This window comes from Notolepis coatsorum (genome assembly GCF_963971535.1).
Source record: "Notolepis coatsorum genome assembly, chromosome: 2".
Classification (NCBI taxonomy): domain Eukaryota; kingdom Metazoa; phylum Chordata; class Actinopteri; order Aulopiformes; family Paralepididae; genus Notolepis; species Notolepis coatsorum.
The window spans coordinates 219,471,694-219,494,559 of NC_140166.1; the positions used below are offsets into that span (position 1 = coordinate 219,471,694).

General features: G+C 47.2%; 1 protein-coding gene across 1 annotated transcript in view; it reads right to left on the reverse strand.

Moving 5' to 3' along the window:
* Nucleotides 1-21,318, reverse strand: part of rin3 (Ras and Rab interactor 3) — a 47,040-nt gene extending 25,722 nt beyond the window's left edge. Inside the window, 6 exon segments of the mRNA XM_084338183.1 lie at nt 2,357-2,764; nt 2,766-3,525; nt 4,361-4,452; nt 15,245-15,317; nt 20,106-20,217; nt 20,666-21,318. Coding sequence (XP_084194309.1) covers nt 2,357-2,764; nt 2,766-3,525; nt 4,361-4,452; nt 15,245-15,317; nt 20,106-20,181 — 1,409 coding nt within the window. The 5' untranslated portion in view covers nt 20,182-20,217; nt 20,666-21,318.
* Nucleotides 21,319-22,866: the final 1,548 nt, after the last annotated feature.

Sequence of the window (22,866 nt, forward strand, 5' to 3'; positions counted from 1 at the left end):
AGAGGAGAGGAGAGGAGAGGAGAGGAGGAGATAGGATAGGAGAGGAGAGGAGAGGAGATGAGAGGAGAGGAGAGGAGGGGAGGGGAGAGGAGAGGAGAGGAGAGGAGAGGAGAGGAGAGGAGAGGAGAGGAGAGGAGAGGAGAGGAGAGGAGAGGAGAGGAGAGGAGAGGAGGAGAGAGGAGGAGAGGAGAGGGGAGGGGAGGGGAGGAGAGAGGAGAGGAGAGCAGAGGATAGGAGAGGAGAGGAGAGAGGAGATGAGAGGAGAGGAGAGGGGAGGATAGTGGAGAGGAGAGGAGAGAGGAGAGGAGAGGATAGGAGAGGAGAGGGGAGGAGAGAGGAGAGGAGAGGAGAGAGGAGGAGATGAGGAGAGGAGAGGAGGAGAGGAGGAGGAGAGGAGAGGAGAGGAGAGGAGAGGAGAGGAGAGGAGAGGAGAGGAGAGGAGAGGGGAGGAGGAGAGGAGAGGAGAGGAGAGGAGAGGAGAGGAGAGGAGAGGAGAGGAGAGGAGAGGAGAGGAGAGGAGAGGAGAGGAGAGGGGAGAGAGGGAAAGGAGAGGAGAGAGAGGAGAGGAGAGAGAGGAGAGAGAGAGGAGAGGAGAGAGCAGAAGAGAAGAGAGAAGAGGAGAGGGGAGAGGAGAGAGATGAGAGAGGATGAGAGTGGAAAGGAAAGGAGAGGAGAGAGGAGGAGAGGAAGAGTGGAGAGGAGAGAAGAGAAGAGAGAAGGAAAGGAGAGAGGAAAGGAGAGAGGAGGATAGGAGAGGAAGTATGGAGAGAGAGATGAGAGAACAGACGAGAGGAAAGGAGAGAGAGAGAGGAGAGGAGAAGAGAAGAGCAGAGTAGAGGAGGGAGAACCATATTAAATGGCAGCAAAACTGAGGCCCTGCTCATCGGCTCCAAATCCACCCTCACCAAATCACAAAACACCCCAGTTCCAAACATCACCATCGACGGCTTCCCTGTACCCTTCTCCCCCCAAGTCAAAAGCCTCTGTGTCATTCAGGACGGCTCGCTCTCCTTTGCTGTCCCCGACTAAGGATTTGGCTAGTCTACTTTTTTTTATCATTCCATTTGGGCTGTGGGGGTGCTTAATGTCTGAAGGAGTCAACTGAAGGCTTCTTGTCGTCTGCAAAAGCATGCAATTGCTCCACTTATGGATACATCTTGATATTAGTCTAGTCTAGTGTGTTCATTAGATGGGCGAAATCCTCTTTCAGTGCCTACAGTATGTGCTCGTTTTCTTAGGCAGTTAGCCTCTCTGGTACGCGTGCCATTAGCGTTAGCCACGCTTCTGTTTTTAACCTTGACTTTTAACTGCCTTGCTGTGTTTTTTTTTTATGATCTGTAAGGTGACCTTGGGTGTCGTGAAAGGCGCCACCAAATAAAATGTATTATTATATACATGTGTAAGGGTTGTCATATCGTCACCTTAAACTTCGATGCCCCGAGGGAGTTTCGAACCCGTGGTCGACAGGTCGAACTCACTGCTTTGTAACGTGTCTATGTGTCTTTTCAGGATGAGAGTGAGTTGAACCCACAGCACCGCTACTCGCCACAGTCACTTCACAACGTCTGACGTCCATCGTGACTGTAGCCTCGCGGTGCCATCCGTGACACATGTATAAGGTTAGGGTTATAGAGTTATAGGACTTTATAGACATCTATAAGGTTAGGGTTATAGAGTTATAGGACTTTATAGACATCTATAAGGTTAGGGTTATAGAGTTATAGGACTTTATAGACATGTATAAGGTTAGGGTTATAGAGTTATAGGACTTTATAGACATCTATAAGGTTAGGGTTATAGAGTTATAGGACTTTATAGACATGTATAAGGTTAGGGTTATAGAGTTATAGGACTTTATAGACATCTATAAGGCTAGGGTTATAGAGTTATAGGACTTTATAGACATCTATAAGGTTAGGGCTATAGAGTTATAGGACTTTATAGATATCTATAAGGTTAGGGCTATAGAGTTATAGGACTTTATAGACATCTATAAGGTTAGGGTTATAGAGTTATAGGACTTTATAGACATCTATAAGGTTAGGGTTATAGAGTTATAGGACTTTATAGACATCTATAAGGTTAGGGTTATAGAGTTATAGGACTTTATATACATGTATAAGGTTAGGGTTATAGCGTTATAGGACTTTATAGACATCTATAAGGTTAGGGTTATAGAGTTATAGGACTTTATAGACATCTATAAGGTTAGGGTTATAGAGTTATAGGACTTTATATACATGTATAAGGTTAGGGCTATAGAGTTATAGGACTTTATACCACAGATTGATGATTTAATATGAACTTCAGATAGTGTTGATTTATAACGTTAGCCGAGGCCCAGGCCTGTTCCTACCTGTGGTTGACTTCCTGTTCCTGGCCACTCCCCCCCTCCTCCTCCGTGCTGCTGGTCGAGCTAGAGTCAGGCCCCGCCCCCCCCACCACAGCCCCGCCCTCCGGGGAGAACAGCGACACGTCAGGCCGCTGCCGCGCCGGGGAGGGAGGGGCCATCCTCTTCCCTCCACCCTGATTGGGTGACGGCGCTCCTCCTCCTCCTCCTCCTCCGATGACACCGAACGACGGTATGGGCGGGGAGGGTCGTTTCTTCCTCGGGGGCGGGACCGGGTGCGAAGGCTTCCTCGCTATTGGCGGAAGGTTGGACTCCTCCCCTTTCCGATTCTCTTTATCTTCCTCTCTCTCCTTCTGCGGGCTGCTGGACTGAAGAGTCCCAGTTGTTGTCTCTATGAAGTCACTTCCTGTTTTCTCTCCTCCTCCCCCTCCTCCCCCTCCTCCTCCCTCTCTCTCTGGGGTCTTCTTGGCGGTCGAGCGCCGGAGGAGGGGGGCAGGGGGGAGGGGGGGAGCGGGTCTGGCCTGGGCACGTCCGGCGGGGGGGGGTCTGACGGAGGGACACTTCCTCTCCGCTCCACTTCCTCCCCCTTCCTCTTTTGCTGTGAGTGGTGCGGAAGGGGGGGCAGGGGCGGGGCCGGGGGCGGGGATAGGGGAGGGGGCTAGCCCAGAGCCCGAGCTGAGGCTGGGGGGGGGGCGAGGGGGGGGGTCGTTTGTATCTAGGCGACAACTCCGCGGAGGTTTGACTCGGACCAGTTTTGCCTTTTGTTTTCCTCTGGCCGCCTCCTCCATCCTGCGGGGGGGTCTGGCCGGGGGGGGTGGAGTGGGGGGAGGGGCAGGAGGTGGCCTTCTGCAGTTTGGAATTAGGGGCGGAGCTCGGGGCTGCATTGAGCAGGTTGGAGACGGGGGCGGAGCTCGACGCTGTGTTCTGTAGTTTGGGGACAGTCGCAGAGATCTCCTCCTTCTTGGGTTTCGCGCAAAGCGCAGAGTTCAAGTTGGAACCAGGGGAGGTGGGGCTTAGGTCAGGGGAGGAGGGGCTTAGGTCCTGCAAAGTGACCGGGTTGATGTAGAGAAACCGCTTCTGTTGTTCTGATTGGCCGGTCTGACTGCGCTGGGTCCGGCCCAACTCTTTGGATTGGTTCTCTGTTGTTCTGCTGTTCAGAGAGGACGCCCAGAAGTCTGCAACACACACACACGCACGCACGCACACACGCACGCACGCGCGCACACACACACACACACACACACACACACACACACACACACACGCGCGCACGCGCGCACACACACACGCACACACACACGCACGCACGCACACACACACACACACGCACACACACACACACACACACGCACACACACACACACACACACACACGCACACACACACACGCACGCACACACACACACACACACACGCACACACACACGCACGCACGCACACACACACACGCACGCACACACACACACACACGCACGCACACACACACACACACACACACACGCACACACACACGCACGCACACACACACACACACACGCACACACACACACACACACACACACGCACACACACACACACACACACACACACACACACACACACACACACCCACAAACGGTTACAATTTGTGAGCTGCTGTGACAAGAAAAGGACATCCAACAGAATACAACCACACAGTAAAGTTCGCAGAGTAACTGAGTACATTTTACTCAAACTGAGTACAATTTTACTCAGTTTGAGTCAAATGTACTCAGTTTGAGTCAAATTTACTCTGCGAAATTTACTGTGCAGCATAAAGACTGTCAATCATAGAAAAAAAATCCTTCTGTAATGTACTGATTTCTTTTGATTTCTCTGTTTGATTGTTTTGTTTGGCTTTGTCAAGGTAAACGTATGTTTCCCATGTCAATAAAGCCCCTTTGAATTGAATTGAATTGAATTGAATTACAGTCTGCCAAGCTAATTGTTTTGATTGCGACTGGGCCGGTGTGGGTTCAGAGGACGACCTACCTCCACCCAGATCACAGATGGCCTTCAGCTCCTCCCGGCTGGTTGTCATGGTGATGAGATCAGGTAACCTCAGAGGGAGCGGGAGAACGTCCCTGGTGGGTCAATTTGAACAATGCAACACACAACACAACAAGAGTGCGATCGGTTAATTTGACAAGTGACATAACATCCGCACAGAGATAGAGAGGGTCTGGTCCATTAGTGCAGGGGTTCCCAAACTTTTCAGGCCAGGGCCCAGAAAATAAGGCGTCAGAGAGCCGCGGCCCAATGCACATCGTCAGGCTTTTTTTTATTTATTTTTTTTGCCAGGCGACCGATTTTTTAAGCCAAATATCACTTCAATCCTATTAAGTTAGTTCAAGTTAGTTATTCATTTATATGTGCTATTTATGAGAGGGCTAACTTGTTGCAAAATAATAATGATAATAATAATAGCCTCATTAAAATACTATTGTTGCTTCGGTTGTTTTCAGCGTTTTATGTGCATAATCTGTTATTTAGTTTGAAATGTTCGTTGAAATAAGTAGATTTTTCGTTTTTGTTTATTTATTAAGTTAATATAAAACCATATAGTCACATTTTAGAATACAACTAGAAACACTGTCCTGGCCTGCTTCTAAGTTCAGTGGCCTGACAAAAAAAATAATTTTTTTTTTTTTTTTTTTATCATCTCGCGGCCCACCCGTGGCTGCTCGCGGCCCACCTTTGGGTCGCGACCCCGACTTTGGGAACCACTGCTTAGTGCACCGGCGTATGCCTGTGTCGGGTCAGGTGGGTGGAGTCAGTCACGTCTCTTATTATTATTTATTTAGTTTATTCCTTATGTGTCTTTTTTGATGCCTTTGTAAAGCTTGGGTTTCTTGAAAGGCGCTATATAAATCCAGGTTATTCTTATCATAGCTGTCAGATATGCCTCAACCACCATCACGTGATGACCACACATTTTAATACAGCCGGTTTCAGCAGGACCCTATGAATGATAACATGTCAAGGCAGATTGATGACACAGAGGAGTGAGTGATAGCATTCAGGCGAAATGTAACTGGATCTGGAATGTAACTGGATCTGTAACTGTAACTGTAACTTTAAACAAAATGGAAAGGACACTTTAAACTTGGAACGAGAAAAATAAAGGTCACTTTAGGGAAAGAACCGATGTGGTTCTTCTATAGTATAGTTCAGATATAGCAAGTATAGCATAGGGATATAGAGTTAAAACTGTATATTGTATAGTAGTGTACACATAGGACCCAGTGCCTTAAATCCATAGCTAACAATCTCAGGAATTTAGCATGTCTATTTTATCATGCCCTTTTTATTACCTGTTTTTTATGTCTATTTTATTATTAGTATTATTGCACAATCGAAGCGGGCATGACCACCCGCATTTCACTGGTATGCCCTGGTATGTATGTGACAAATAAACCTCTTGAATCTTGAATCTTGATCATATTGTGGATGTGAACATTAGGGACCCATGAGTAGGGACGGGTACCGAACCGAACCGAATCACAATACATTTTTAATAATTTTTTTGTCCGATGACGTCAACGTTTCGTTTACCGCGAAACGAAACCTATGAAGCGTGCCGCACGTTCACGTCAACGTTCACGCGCACAACACACGCTCACCTTAGGATCTGACTTGATTCAACAACAACTAAGCAGTCGGGGCGATGGCAAGCCGAAAACGGTCGCAAGTGTGGTTACACTTTACAAAGCTAGATGCAGACAACGCTCGCTGCAATATTATATATTATATACAGTATATATTAACAAATTGTTCTAAATAAATAATAATGATAATAAATGATTGGGAGGGGCGGAGCTGAGCGATCATGGAGTAGACGTGTTTCACATGAGCTCCCTTCTACCGTGCTGAATATACGTTTCTCCCCATTAGTCTTTATTTTATTTTTATTTGTTTTTTATCTGTTTGCTAGGTCGTCGTGTTTAGTATACATTCATCAACTTTTTTCGACTTTCTACGATGGCGGGGGTGGAAACCAGAGCCATGAAAGAATTAGGCACGACACCGGCACCGCCGAGCATGGCCGCACCGTCCCCCGCTGTCGGGGAGTTAAGCGAAGCTGTGCTCTTGGTCATGACCAAGCTACACGCAGACTCTGAGACACGCATCGCTGAAGCACAGAAGAAAGTACACGCAGACTCTGAGGCACGCATCGCTGAAGCACAGAAGAAAGCGTTGGCGGATTTCTGTATCAGCCTCCGTCGTGAGATATCAGAAGAAATACGGCTGGCGGTAGTCCCGCTGACAGACAAGATGGAGACGATTCACGCTGCCTCATCGGCTAATGCTAACGAACTAGCCATGCTAACGACGGAGGTATCATCACAGTGTGAGAAGATGGCGGGTCTTGAATCCGCCCTGCTGGCTAGGCAGGCTGAAGTCAACAAACTACAGTCGGCGATGGAGGAGATGCAGTCCCGGGATAGACGCCACAACGTCAGGATTGTTGGAGTACCGGAGACCAGCGGTGAAGGCCGTCTCTCTGAGACCATGCCCGAACTGCTGCAGAAGATACTAGGGACGGACGTCCTCCCCTCGCCTCCTATCTGTGAGTCGGCCTACAGAGCGGGCAGGTTTTCTCCCGGCGTGAACAAAGAACCGAGGCCCATCATAGTCAAGCTGAACAGACTCCAACAGAGAGAAATCATCATGCGGTCGGCTCGTACCAGAAGGGGTACTCTGAGGCTTGGCGATCACAAAGTGGCCATTTTCGAGGACTTTACACCGGAGGTTCAAGCTCAGAGAGCCGAGTACAAGGTGGTCCTGACTAAGCTATGGAAACTAGGCCTGAGGCCCACGTTATTCGCTCCCGCGAAACTATCTGTGTTGGAGAAGGTCGGTGGTCAGCGTTTGTTTTGGTCGTTGGCTAAAGCGAAGGAATATCTCGCGGAGACACCCGAGTCTGTTGCTTGATATCTATGGAGGGTGAGTGACTTGGCGGTTTGGGCCTATATACATTGATTAGGTCGACTATTCACAAACACTTGCTGTCATGCCCAGACATGCTAACTGTCCTCTGCCCATCCAACTAGCGGGGCTTCCCAATGACTTCTGTTACTTGCTAAAGCTGACCTCATGGTCGTACTTGTGTATCGCCTCTTTGGAAGCTAACGAGCTAGCTGAACAATGTACATAGTAGGCTAACGTGCTATCCGGATTCGTCACTAGCTTACGCGCTAGCCTCGGGCTAGCCAGCGGGCTTCGACTATGGTCTGCGCTGAGACATTCGAGACCCGTTAATGGTTACGTTGCTGTTCAAAGGGACATTGGTTTGCACAGTTCAAGAGTGACCGAGTCCCTAACTAACTTCTGGTATGCTTTTTATTTTTATATCCAGGTTGTTTTGAGCTTTGGTGATCCAAAGTAGATGCCAAGGTCGGTTGAATATGCATATACAATATTTGATAAACGGTTGGGTCGGGTATGGCTTGCACTTCATGGCTATATGGTTATATGGCTTGCACTCTAGCCATTACCCTTTTTTCCTTTCTTGTTTCTTTCCTATTGTCGCTGTTTTTATGTCATCTATATGCGCGATTTAAATGTGATCCGGTTCTACCTAGGACTAACTGCTGACTCGCCTTAATTTTGTTTTGAATTTTCCGTGAGGCACTTATGCTATAACGTTGATACATTAATATGCAGACTCCAAGGTAGATGGTTACAGGTTGATGCTGAGTAATTATATAATAATTATTGTCGCTGTTTTAATGGCATTTGAATGAGCAATTTAACTGTGATCCGATCCTACCTTGGACTAACTGCTCCGACCGATATCTTTATTTAAACAATGTATGATGACAGGTGGTGTCAGGTGTTGCCTATTACCATCCCCGGATTGATTAATGAATGATTGTGTTTAATTCTATTCTTACATAGGTTAGGTCATTTCAGCCGTTGTGCCTGATCAGAGGGACGGCTAAAGGGGTGCACTTTGACCATAACCTTTTTTTTCCCTTCCTCCTTTTTTTTTGTCATTGTTTAATTGACACTGTTCACACAATTTTGCACAATTAACCTGTGACCCGAACCTGCCTTAGACTATCGGCTGGGATGCTTTAATTTAATTTTGTTTTGAATTTTCCTATACCTTTTTGGGCTATAACAATGTGATGTTGAAGCGCAGATTCGGAAATAGAGGGCTGCAGGTTGATGCGGAGTTATTATTTAATAATGGCTATTTTTACCATTATGGTTGTCTCATGTTGGGGCCAGGGCTCAGGTGGGTCTCGACCGATATCTTTATTGAATTTTATTTTATTATTATTTGTGTTTATTGGACTAGTGGGGGTTTACTCAGGGGTTTATCTAGAGGGGGGTGGGAGTGGGAAGCGTCTTATTGATCCATGTCTCTAGTGGGAAGTGATAGGAAGATGACCATCCTCAGTGGATGGGGCATAGGGTGGGGATTGGAGAGTGGGTATAGAGGAACTTATAGTAGGATGGGTGGGTTAGGGTTTAGAGTAGAAGGAGGGGGGGCTGTAGCTGGGGTGGTATTTTTATGTGTTCTATGTACTGTTGTCTTATATATGTGTAAGTGTTCCTCCTCTGAACTCCTGGGATTGACCGTCCGGGCCCGCCGGGATCGGCACCTCTGTACTCAGCCTGGCTGCACGGGTATGTTCTCTACGCACTTATACAAGCTCGACCATGGCTAAATTGAATATTTTAATTTGGAACGCAGGAGGGCTTAACGCCCCACACAAGCGTGCCAGTGTCCTTTGGCTATTGAAGAGGAGAAATATTGACCTTGCTCTCCTTAGTGAGACGCATTTAATGGTAGGTGACGTGTCAAGACTGGCAAATCGGCAATATCACGTTATCTCCTCATCCTCAGCCGATGATAAGACGAAAGGAGTAGTCATAGTTACAAGACGTAACCTTGATATCAAAATCTTGGATGTATGGTCGGACACGGAGGGAAGGATTACTATAGCAAAAGTTGAATTCTTGCATAGGAAGATGGCTATAATAGCATTGTATGCTCCTAACACATTTGATTCAGCGTTCTATAATACAATCACGAAGAATATGTTGGAACTTAATGGATACGCTCTCATTGTGGGTGGCGATTTTAATGCGTGCTGGGATGCGGAGATAGATAGGTCCGGGCCCGCTGAAACGAGCGACCAGAAACGGGCCTCTAAGGCCCTCAGGATGTGGGCCAAAGACACAGGGCTCACAGACCTCTGGCGCTTATGCAACCCCACCCTCAGAGATTACTCTCACCTGTCAGCCAGACACAAAAGCTTCTCTCGAATTGACTATGCATTCGCGTCCCCTAATATGTTTGATAGTTTCGATGTCTCATTGGTTCCCTTGGCTCTCTCAGACCACAAGGGGATTTTCCTTACGGCAACCTTTGGCAGGCTCTCCGCAAGAGCTCCCAGATGGCGTTTTAATTCGACCTTGCTAAAGAACGATGACTTCTGTTCTGAGTTCAGGAGTAAACTAGCTGAATTTTTGCAGATCAACGTTGGCACAGTAGAAGACCCTAGGGTCCTGTGGAACGCATTGAAAGGATTCATCAGGGGTCATGTCACACTATTTGCCTCCAATTTGCGAAAATCCCGGTCAAAAAAGCTAGAAGGACTGGAATCATTATATGCGGACCTATACGCATCCTTGCAAACTGACTATAATGAACGACTAAACACACAACGTAAGATAGTCAAAAAAGAAATAAACTCCATACTTAAACAACAGTCTGAGTTTTTGATACATAGGACAAGACAAAATTACTATTTTCACGGCTCCAGACCTAGCCATCTATTGGCAATGAAAATACGATCAAATGATCATTTCTCAGATATCCCCTCGATTAGGACGAGCCAGGGTGCAGTCACTACTGATTCGAAAAAGATCAATGACACTTTTAAAGAGTTCTACTCACAGTTATATAGCTCAGAGGGTAATCTGGATGACTCTAGATTTGAATCGTTCATTGGCGGGCTTGAGATACCCCACATTTCTGAGGAAGAGGCCAAGGAACTGGGGAGACCGATTACTCTCGTAGAATTGAGGGAGACTATTGTTGAAATGCAGAGGGGTAAGGCGCCAGGCTGGGATGGTATTCCACCCGAAGTGTATTTAGCTTTCTGGGACCAACTGGGCCCATTGATGCTCGATATGATCAATTACGCTATCGAACAAGGGGAGTTCTCAAGAGATGTCAATATGGCGTTGATTTCTTTACTTCTCAAAAAGGACAAAGATCCCAATGATTGTGGTAGCTATAGACCCTTGAGTCTTCTCGGGGCCGATTTAAAGGTGTTTGCCAAGGTGCTGGCCCGTCGCCTGCAGAGATTTATGTCTGTATTGGTACACTGCGATCAAACTGGTTTTATCCCGGGGCGTCTGGCTGCAGATATTCTTAGGAGGCTGTTGCATGTAATCGATAACAGTAAAGACAATACAACTCCATCCACAGTTCTGTCTTTGGATGCCATGAAGGCGTTTGACAGACTTGAGTGGTCATATCTGTGGAAGGTACTTGAGGTCATGGGTCTTGGAAAGAGTTTTATTCATATGATTAAAGTCCTGTATGCCTCGCCGTCTGCGATGATACTGACAGGCAAAAACTGTTCCACACTCTTTCCAGTCTCCAGATCTTCTAGACAGGGTTGCCCTCTGAGCCCGGGACTGTTCGCGCTTTCCCTCGAACCTTTGGCCCAATTTATTAGGCAATCGGAGGACATCGTCCCCATAATGGTCAACAATACTCCACACAAAATTGCTCTCTATGCGGATGACCTGCTGATTTTCATGGACGACCCCTCCCGGTCGGCCACAAAATTATTGAGGATAATCGACGACTTTGGTAAATTGTCAGGTTTTAAGATTAACTGGAACAAATCAGCCTGCCTACCTCTTAATGAACTGGCCAAGGCGGTACGACTACCAGCTGATATCCCCATAGTAGAACATTTTAAATACCTGGGCATAGAGATATTCCCCACGCTGAACCAAACTACTAAGTACAACTTCACGGGTACTTATGATAAAATACGCCAGGATCTAGACAGGTGGTCGTCCCTTCCTAACTCCTTACAAGCCCGGGCTTCCATAATCAAAATGAACATCCTGCCTAGGATAAATTTTATTAGCTCAATGCTCCCCCTGCCCCCTCCAATAGACCACTGGCGCAAGGTACAATCGATGGTATCTAAGTTTGTCTGGAATAACAAACGCCCGAGAATCAAAAGGGCTACTACTCAACGTAGGAAACAAGATGGGGGCCTCGCAATCCCTGATTTTAAACTGTATTTCTGGTCCTTTTCACTGAGACCTTTGATGTGCTGGCTAGACCCTGTAGAGGCTGTATCGTGGCGCTCCTTAGAAGCGGCGGCGGTGTCTCCGCTAAGATTGCAGGATGTAGTGTACTCCACTGTCTCTATTGCGAAATGCCGGCTGAGGTATGGACCGATCATAACTCACGTGATCCAAACGTGGCGTAATGTACAGAGGTCGTGTGGGGTTAAATGCCCTTGGCACCTGGACTCTCCAATTTTTAATAACCAGCAATTACTTGTTGGACACAAGCCGGTTAATATTCCTCAATGGCAAAGGAGGGGAGTGCATACTCTGGAGGATATTTATGATAAGAACGGCCTCCGTGCGTTTCAGGACTTAAGAGAATTTTATGATCTTCCCGGCGAGTCCTTCTTTCTTTACCTTCAACTAAGGTCAGCACTGAGGGCGCATGGCGTACCGTGGGCTCAAGCCTTGCACCCACACCCCTTCCTCAGGCTCATAGTGGACAGGACGACATCCAGAGGGTTTGTCTCCGACTTTTATACGCTCTTAATTCAATCCACGTATAAAAATTTATCATTGGATACAATCTGGCGTGTGGATATCCCGGAGTTGGACCCCGAGTTTGACTGGGATGATGTTTGGGCAAATGTGGCATTATCTTCCCGCAACCCCAATCACCAGCAAATTAATTTTAATTATATTCATAGGACCTATCTTACACCTAGGAAGCTATTTGCTATGGGACTGATAACCGACTCTCGGTGCACTTTGTGCTCTCAAAAGGCCACTGGCACTTATATGCATATGTATTGGGATTGCCCACCAGTGGCCCGCTTCTGGAGGTCAATAACGGACAAACTTTCAGATCTGTGTGGCTTAACTATCCCATTCACAGCTGTTACGCTACTCCTGAACGATATAACGACACTACCCGCGTCCGTACAACTGAAAAGGGTTGTCCTAGCGGGCGTCACAGCAGCGAAGAAGCTAATAGCAATGAGATGGAAGGAGCCTGAGAAGCTTACAATGATTAACTGGTCCCTAACTCTATTGGATGTGATTTATCTTGAGATATCCACGGCCCGGGTGATCGGGGTAGGGCAGGCTGGAATTGACCTGTGGTTCGCAGCAGCTGAGAAGGTAAAGACCGCAGTGTGCGGCTGAGCGGGGTTGGGGCGCTTGATCGGGGGGGTCCGGCGGTCTCTGGGGAGGGGGAGGAGGAAATGTCTTGTCTGTCTTGGTTTTTGTCTTGTCCTTCTTAACTTTGACTGGGGGGATTTTAGGGGGGGTTGGTATTTAGCTATTCTGCGCTATATGTCAATTCACATGCCATCTCCCCAAGAGACTAATATTGGCAGACTGATTGACCTGTCAACCAACTTGGAGGAAGAATTTCTTTCTTCTTACACTTTACCTTCTGCAAGTTTGGCAGTCTTGAACATGTGTAAGGGACCTAGGCTATCTACAGTAAATCTGCGGCAACACTCTCATAAACAATCTTTTAAGTCACTCCACTTTGTAAAGGTGGGGAAAGGTTGCCATGTTTTGAAGACCCTTTTTGTTATTGAAGTAGCCATCTATATCTGATAGGTTGGACGCTGTTTCTTTTTCTTTTTGTCTTTATAATTTATTATTCTGTATTATTATTGTTTGTTATTCTCCTGTGAAAGTTATGTTTTTTGTTACTGTGGTTATTGTGTTGTCCTGTTTCATGTAATTAATAATAAAAAAATTTGATCAAAAAAAAAAGATAATAAATGATTGGAAGTTTGGATTTTTTTTTTTACACATGAGGTAGGTAGATTACATTTTTAGAGACTAAAGTACTGAAAAATCGATTCACAGGTACCGGTACAGGTATCGGTGCTGATGTGAAAGGTACCCAACCCTAGCCACGAGAGATGTATTGTAACTTAGAAACAGCAGAAAGTAACAGGCGGCTACGTGGTGCAGTGGGCAAGGCGCTCACCATGAATACTGGAGACTGGGCTCGAACAGGTTCGCCTCCCTGTTCGAGCCCAGCGCTCCACATTGCTTTCAGTTTAGCTGGTCGTCCGCACTACTAATACACATTGGCAGTATTAGGGGGAGGGAAACTGCTGGGTGGGGATCGGGCGTTGTGGACAGCGACTCTTACAGGTCGGTTGGTGCGCCTGCGCAGTAGAATCAGGAAGCGATGGGGGCGGCGCCCCTCCAAAGCCCAGACCCCTGATGCTGAAAGATCGAGCCGCGCAGGTGAAAAGATGCGACGGCTGCTACCTCGAGTATCGGAGGGGACTCGTGCTATGTATGTATGACTTAGTCCACATTGCAGCCGGCTTGTGGGAGGCAAGAAACAGCGTTCAAAGACAGGGGAGGGTTGAATTGGACGATATGAAAATTGGGATGGGAGAAAAATAGAAAATGGGAGAAAAAGTGGATAAAAAAAAATAAAAAGAGGGGAGCTCCAGTAGCTCACCGCATATCTCGGCGCTATTTCTGCGTCGGGGAAAACCGTGCTGCGTCACGGATCTGGTGGACTCCGAGTTCGATTCCCGGACCCGCCGTCATTTGCCAGAATGTCTTCCCCTGATCTATATCCTGTTTCACCCTGTATCTGTCGGCCATGCTTGACCAGAAAAGCGATAAACGCTAAAAAAGAAAGTTTAAAAAAAAATTTATAAAAAATAAAAAGAAACAGCAGAAAGTAGGCGTGTAAAGGTACACGTATCCGTACCGAACCGAACCGTTTCAGTGTGTACCGTACCGTACCGTACCGAACGGCTGTGTACCGAACGAATACAACGGTATGTTAAACCACTAACGATCGCCCACCGGGCGCTGTTTTATTCACAATCTAATATAATAATAATTATTTTTATATATTTTTTTTACAAGTCGATTATTAATTTCAATATAGAATATTCGTCGACAGCCCTACAAGTACAATTAGTTACCGCACACTACATCGCCCCTGAGTGGAACATGGAAAGCCAAACTTTCCCCCACTGTACCGAAAACCCGTACCGTACCGTGACTTCAAAACCGAGGTGCGTACCGTACCGTGGTTTCTGTGTACCGTTACACCCCTAGTGGTTTCTGTGTACCGTTACACCCCTAACAGAAAGGGCAGAAAGCTGCCGGACCGACAGCTACTGTAACTAATTAACGAGATAAAACGCTTCAGAACAGAGATGTTCAGTTCAGATACTCTAACGGTAAGTAACTTCCCTTTCAACTGCAATGCCCTCATCTAACCCTATTACCTGTGTGTGTCTGTGTGTGTGTGTGTGTGTGTGTGCGTGTGTGTGTGTGTGTGTGTGTGTGTGTGTGTGTGTGTGTGTGTGTGTGTGTGTGTGTGTGTGTGTGTGTGTGTGTGTGTGTGTGTGTGTGTGAATGAATGACTTTATTTGACAATATAAAAATAAACATGTGACAGAAGAGCACAGTCGGGATATACTGCCAAGGATGAAACACAAAAAAGCTCAGAGCTTATTTCCATTGTGGTCCTTGTAGGGGGGTGGGGGAGTGTGATGCTTAACACATGCATCATACAAAACGTGACATCCACGTGTACGTGTGTGTGTGTGTGTGTGTGTGTGTGTGTGTGTGTGTTACCTGCTGACACAGTAGAAGGTGATGAGTTTATAGATGTCGTCAAACAGCAGAGCCGAGCCTTCTAGATGCAGAACTGTAGAGGAGAGAAGTGGCCTATTAATACTGGACTATATTAATACAGTATTATTAACACTGGACTATATTAATACAGTACTATTAATACTGGACTATATTAATACAGTATTATTAACACTGGACTATATTAATATTAACACTGGACTATATTAATACAGTATTATTAACACTGGACTATGTTAATACAGTATTATTAACACTGGACTATATTAATATTAACACTGGACTATATTAATACAGTATTATTAACACTGGACTATATTAATACAGTATTATTAACACTGGACTATATTAATACAGTATTATTAACACTGGACTATATTAATACAGTATTATTAATACTGGACTATATTAATACAGTATTATTAATACTGGACTATATTAATACAGTACTATTAACACTGGACTATATTAATACAGTATTATTAACACTGGACTATATTAATACAGTATTATTAACACTGGACTATATTAATACAGTATTATTAATACTGGACTATATTAATACAGTACTATTAACACTGGACTATATTAATACAGTATTATTAACACTGGACTATATTAATACAGTACTATTAACACTGGACTATATTAATACAGTATTATTAACACTGGACTATATTAATACAGTACTATTAACACTGGACTATATTAATACAGTATTATTAACACTGGACTATATTAATACAGTACTATTAACACTGGACTATATTAATACAGTATTATTAACACTGGACTATATTAATACAGTATTATTAATACTGGACTATATTAATACAGTACTATTAACACTGGACTATATTAATACAGTATTATTAACACTGGACTATATTAATACAGTATTATTAACACTGGACTATATTAATACAGTACTATTAACACTGTACTATGTTAATACAGTATTATTAACACTGGACTATATTAATACAGTATTATTAACACTGGACTATATTAATACAGTATTATTAACACTGTACTATGTTAATACAGTACTATTAACACTGGACTATATTAATACAGTACTATTAACACTGGACTATATTAATACAGTACTATTAACACCGGACTATATTAATAAAGTACTATCAACACTATCATTACTACCCCACCTGACTCCATCCCTCCCACCCCCTTCACTGCCTTCGCCCCCGTTGACTCCTCCTTCATCACGGACCTCATGACCACCTCCAAGGCCACTACCTGCTCCCTCGACCCCCTCCCCACTACTCTCACCAAGACCTGCCTCCCTGCTCTCATCCCCCACCTCACCGCCCCAGTGTTAATTTTGGCAGCTATTTTCATTTTAGTTTTAGTCTTTAGTCTCTGGACTTCTCACCATCCTCATCCTCCTCGACACCATCTCCCATCCAATACTCCTGGACCGCCTGGCTGGCATTGGGATCACTGGTGTCGCACTCTCCTGGTTTACATCATACCTCACCGACAGACAACAGTTTGTTCAACTCAAGACCCACAAGTCAGGGTGTTCAACTGTTTCACTGGGTGTCCCCCAGGGGTCAGTATTGGGTCCCCTCCTATTCACCATCTATCTCCTTCCCCTGGGCACAATCCTCCGTCACCATGGGGTCCACTTCCACTGCTATGCAGACGACACACAGGTCTACATCTCCTCCACACCCACCACTGCCCTTCCCCCCACCGCCCTCACCACCTGCCTTGAGGACATCAGGAGCTGGATGAGCAGAAACTTCCTGAAATTAAATGGCAGCAAAACCGAGGCCCTGCTCATCGGCTCCAAATCCACCCTCAACCAAATCACAAAACAGCCCAGTTCCAAACATCACCATGGACGGCTTCCCTGTACCCTTCTCCCCCCAAGTCAAAAGCCTCTGTGTCATTCTGGACGGCTCCCTCTCCTTTGCACCACACATCAAATACACCACCCGGTCTGCCTTCTTTCACCTCCGTAATATCTCCAGACTCCACCCATCCCTGTCCCAATCAAATACTGAAACCCTGGTCCATTAATTTGTCACATCCCGGATCGATTATTGTAACGCTCTCCTCACCGGCCTTCCCACCAAACTCATCAACAGACTCCAAATCATCCAAAACTCTGCTGCTAGGATTATCGCCCGCACAAACTCATCCCACCACATCACCCCCGTCCTCATTCAACTACACTGGCTCCCTGTGCACTACCGGATTGATTTCAAAAACCTCTTACTCACCTTCAAAGCCCTCCACAATCTAGCCCCCACCTACATCACTGACCTCCTCCAAGATTGCACCCCCTCTCGCACCCTCCGCTCATCCTCTACTGGACTCTTATCCATCCCCAGCTCACGCCTCAGTACCATGGGTGCCAGAGCGTTCAGCTGCTCGGCTCCCAGACTCTGGAACTCCCTGCCCCCACACATCCGACAGTCTGACTCACTATCATCATTCAGATCACAATTGAAAACCCATCTGTTCAAACTCGCATATTCACTATAACCTCCGTCACTGCCCCCCTGCTGTTTGTTTGTCTGTTATTTTAACGTCACTGTTTTTTATACTTCTTGTTGTTTATCTTATTCTTTTCTTAACCTTGTCTTTTAACTGCCTTGCTTACTGGGCTTACTAACTGTACCCTGTGTGCCACTGTTTTATATTTCATACGTTTACATTGTTTGTCTTGTTTTTAATTCCACTGACACGTTTGCCAAGATCATTGTTTTAATCTTGATTGTTCTGTTCTTATGCCCTGTAAGGTGACCTTGGGTGTTTTGAAAGGCGCCTCAGAATAAAATGTATTATTACATGGCGTTTTCACATTCGCCGAAATGCTTGCTTGTGATTGGTCAATAGCCCCCCGACAGCGGTCATTATCAGACAATAATGACCGCTGTGGGACAATAATGACCGCTGTGCGCAGCTGTTCGCAATCAAGCCCCACTGACACACACTGTTTCAGTGCAATTAGACACTGCCGGTGTTCTGCTGCCGGCGATGACAGGGGGCGGAGCCAGAACGCAGCCAGAACCAGTGTTGCGAGTCGATGTAAAATGAATTAGGTATATTGTTAGTAAGTTAGCCATGTAATAAGCGGGATAATGTATAGCTATACTCGGTCATTGTCGCAAAATAATTGACCTTCACTGACGTTTAAAACACCTCGCCGAGGCGGCTCGGTATTTTAAACTCTGTGTCGGTCAATTATTTTGCGACAATGACCTCGTAGCTATACATTATCCCTTACTTATTATTATTATTATTATTATTATTATTATTATTATTATTATTATTATTATTATTATTATTATTATTATTATTATTATTATTATTATTATTAAAGGCTGCACCAACTGGGTGTTGAGGGCACAGCACTTGGCTGGTTCTCCTCCTACCTCACAGACAGACACCAACTCACCTCCCTCTCTGGCCACACCTCCTCCCCCTCCCCAGTCACACAGGGGGTCCCCCAAGGCTCAGTCCTCGGCCCCCTGCTCTTCATCTGCTACATTCTGCCCCTCGGTCACATCATCCGTAAATACCACCTCAACTTCCACTGCTACGCTGACGACACCCACATTTACATCACCACACAATCCCCCCACAGCCCACCCCTCAGTCACATTGAATCCTGCATCACTGAACTGCAAACCTAGATGACCCACAACCTCCTCAAATTAAACAGTGACAAGACGGAACTCTTCATCATCGGCACCAACACCACCCTCACCAGATCCGGACCCATCACACTCACCATCAATGACTCCACCATCACCCCCTCCCCCCTAATCCGCAACCTCGGTGTCCTCCTCGACCCCACCCTCTCACTTGACCCCCATGTCTGCTCCATTGTTAAGACATCACACTTTCACCTCCGCAAAATCGCCAAAATCCATCACTGCCTCTCCCCCCCTGCCGCTGAATCCCTCATACACGCCTTCATCTCCTCCCGCCTCGACTACTGCAACTCCCTCCTCCCTGGTATCACCTCCCGCTCCCTCCATAAACTGCAGATGGTCCAGAACTCAGCCGCCCGCCTCCTCACTAACACCCGGTCCCGCGAACACATCACTCCTGTCCTCCACTCCCTCCACTGGCTCCCGATCAAGGAACGCATCATCTTCAAAACACTACTCCTCACCTTCAAAGCCCTCCATAGCCTGCCCCCCCCCCCTACCTGACTGACCTCCTTCTCCCCTACCGCCCCACCCGTTCCCTCCGGTCCTCCTCCACTGCTTCCCTCACTGTCCCGTCATCCAAACTCAAAAGTTTCGGCGACGGGGCATTCTCATGAGCTGCACCCCGACTCTGGAACTCCCTCCCCCAGACCATCAGAGACTCTCCCTCACTCTCCACCTTCAAATCCAGACTCAAAACCTACCTGTTCTCCCAAGCATTCAACCTTCCTTACCCATAACCACCCTCCTCCAACCTACCACCTCATTTTCCCCTTCCTACCTTCTCCCCCCCCCCCCCCCCCCCCCCCCCCCCTCCCCTACCGGCTCCTGTACTTGTTGTCTGTTACTGTGGCTCTATGTTCCTGTGTATTCATATTGTTCCCTGTTTCCCTGTGGTTCTATGTTTCTTTGTTTGTTTGTTTTTTTGCCTATTGGGTCCTTGAAAAGCGCTATACAAAATAAATGAATTATTATTTATATTATTATTATTATTATTATTATTATTATTATTATTATTATTATTATTATTATTATTATTATTACTATTATTATGGCTCGATGCCGGTACCATTACAACTGTTACCGCCATGAATACTACTTGTATGTATAATAATAAAACACAACGTACAGTACGAATAAAATAGAATACTTACACGTTTTGTGTTGTTTGACTGGCAGGCTGTGTGTGAGTGGCGCCCCCTGTTGGTCAGCTAGTCGTACTGACAGCATGGTGTCCCGGCCCGGCCCGCTGTGAACCAGAAATAACTGCAGACGACAAGATGAAAACACACTCATAAAGTATAATAATGAGATCATAATATACCAACAATAATTAACACGTAGAGTCAACTGATTGGGGGGAAATTCCATCAAGGTTTGCTTTACATAACTTTTCTATTGAGTTGTGTGGACTTGTGTGTACGTCTCATTGATGGAACTGTGTGCGTGTGTGTGTGTGTGTGTGTGTGTGTGTGTGTCTGTGTGTGTGTGTGTGTGTGTGTGTGTGTGTGTGTGTGTGTGTGTGTGTACTCTGTCTCTCACCCCTGCCCTCTCTCTCCATCAAGGTTTGCTTTACATAACTTTTCTATTGAGTTGTGTGGACTTGTGTGTACGTCTCATTGATGGAACTCTGTGTGTGTGTGTGTGTGTGTGTGTGTGTGTGTGTGTGTGTGTGTGTGTGTGTGTGTGTGTGTGTGTGTACTCTGTCTCTCACCCCTGCCCTCTCTCTCTCCAGGATGCTACAGGGTTGACGCTGCGTCTCACTGCTCAGCTGCCAGACCGAAGAGCTTCCAACCAGCTGTTCCCCCGCGCTCAACGCAGGAGGAGAGGAGGGGGGAGGAGCAGGAGAGGAGAGAGGGGGAGGAGGAGGAGGAGAGAGAGGCTCAGAGGAGAGAGGAGGAAGAGGGGAGGAGAGAGGAGGAGAAGAAGAGAGAGGCTCAGAAGAGAGAGGAGGAAGAGGGGAGGAGAGAGGAGGAGAAGAGAGAGGGGAGGAGGAGAGAGGTGGAGGGGAGGAGACAGGAGGGACAAGTGGATGAGAGAGAGAAGGGGAGAGAGGAGGGGAGGAAACAGGAAGGACAGGTGGAGGAGAGAGAGAAGGGGAGAGAGGAGGGGAGGAAACAGGAAGGACAGGTGGAGGAGAGAGAGAAGGGGAGAGAGGAGGGGAGGAAACAGGAAGGACAGGTGGAGGAGAGAGAGGAGGAGGGGAGGAGACAAGTGGAGGAGAGAGAGGGGAGGAGACAAGTGGAGGAGAGAGAGAAGGGGAGAGAGGAGGAGGGGAGGAGACAAGTGGAGGAGAGAGAGGGGAGAGAGGAGGAGGGGAGGAGACAAGTGGAGGAGAGAGAGGAGGGGAGGAGACAGGAAGGACAGGTGGAGGAGAGAGAGGAGGAGGGGAGGAGACAAGTGGAGGAGAGAGAGGGGAGAGAGGAGGAGGGGAGGAGACAAGTGGAGGAGAGAGAGGGGAGAGAGGAGGGGAGGAGACAGCAGGGACAAGTGGAGGAGAGAGAGGAGGAGGGGAGGAGACAAGTGGAGGAGAGAGAGAAGGGGAGAGAGGAGGGGAGAGTGGAGGGGAGGAAAAGGGAGGGACAGGTGCAGGAGAGAGAGAAGGGGAGAGAGGAGGAGGGGAGGAGACAGCAGGGACAAGTGGAGGAGAGAGAGGGGAGAGAGGAGGGGAGGAGACAAGTGGAGGAGAGAGAGAAGGGGAGAGAGGAGGGGAGAGTGGAGGGGAGGAAAAGGGAGGGACAGGTGCAGGAGAGAGAGAAGGGGAGAGAGGAGGAGGGGAGGAGACAGGTGGAGGGGAGAGAGGAGGGGAGAGAGGAGGAGGGGAGGAGACAGGTGGAGGGGAGAGAGAAGGGGAGAGAGGAGGAGGGAGTGAAGGGGAGAGAAGAGGAGGGGAGGAGACAGGTGGAGGGGAGAGAGAAGGGGAGAGAGGAGGAGGGAGTGAAGGAGGAGGATCAAAGGAAAGAGGAAGAGGAGAGAGAACAGGGGAGAGAGGAGGAGGGGGAGCAGACAGGTGGGAGGGGGTGGGTCTAAGAGGAGGAGGGAGAGAGGGAGGAGGAGCGGGGAGCTGGGAGGGGCGGGCCGTGGGGGGAGGAGGAGCTTTGGGTCGGCATGGCAACGTGGGTCTGCGGGGAGGGAGAGAGGAGGAGAGAGGAGGAGAGAGGGACTTCTTGTCGTCTAGTGTGGGTGAAAGAAGAGGAGGAATAGAGGAAGGAGAGGAGGGAGGAGTAGGGATGGAGGCGGTACGGAGCGCTGCTGTGGGCGGGCGTCTCTGGCTGCAAAACAGAAAGGTCAGAGGTCGCTGTAGACTTAAAATTGAAACGGTAATTTGATCATGTTGTCATGAACATCAGGGTTGTTTGACGTGATGACCTCATTTCACTGAACTGTATTTAATACTTGATCATAATGACATCACACATCCCAACTCTTTAACCCAATGGTATGTCCTAACCCTGGCAGACAGTGTTAATGCCTTGCTCTACCCCGTTGAACTACACAGGGAATAGAACTCTAACCATGGCAGTATTAGTACATATTGTACCCATTCACTCACACATTCACACACCGACGGCGGAGGCGACCGTGCAAGGTGCCAGCCTGCTCATCGGGAGCAATTAGGGGTTAAGTGTCTTGCTCAAGGACACTTCGACGCGCTGCCCCGGGAGGAGCGGGAATTGAACCGGGAACCTCCAGATTAGCAGGCGACTGCTCCACCTCCTGAACCACTGTCGCCCGAGTGCCATGCTCTACCTTTGAGCTTAGTAATGATGTTGTTTCAAGGCCATTATTATCTACATTTGTCCCTGTTAGCGAGCATGGCTGATCAGCACTGAGCTGTCAATACTGAGCTGTCAATACTGAGCTGCCTGTATTGATCAAGTTTCAAGTTTCAAGTTTCTTTAATAGTTGTCATAC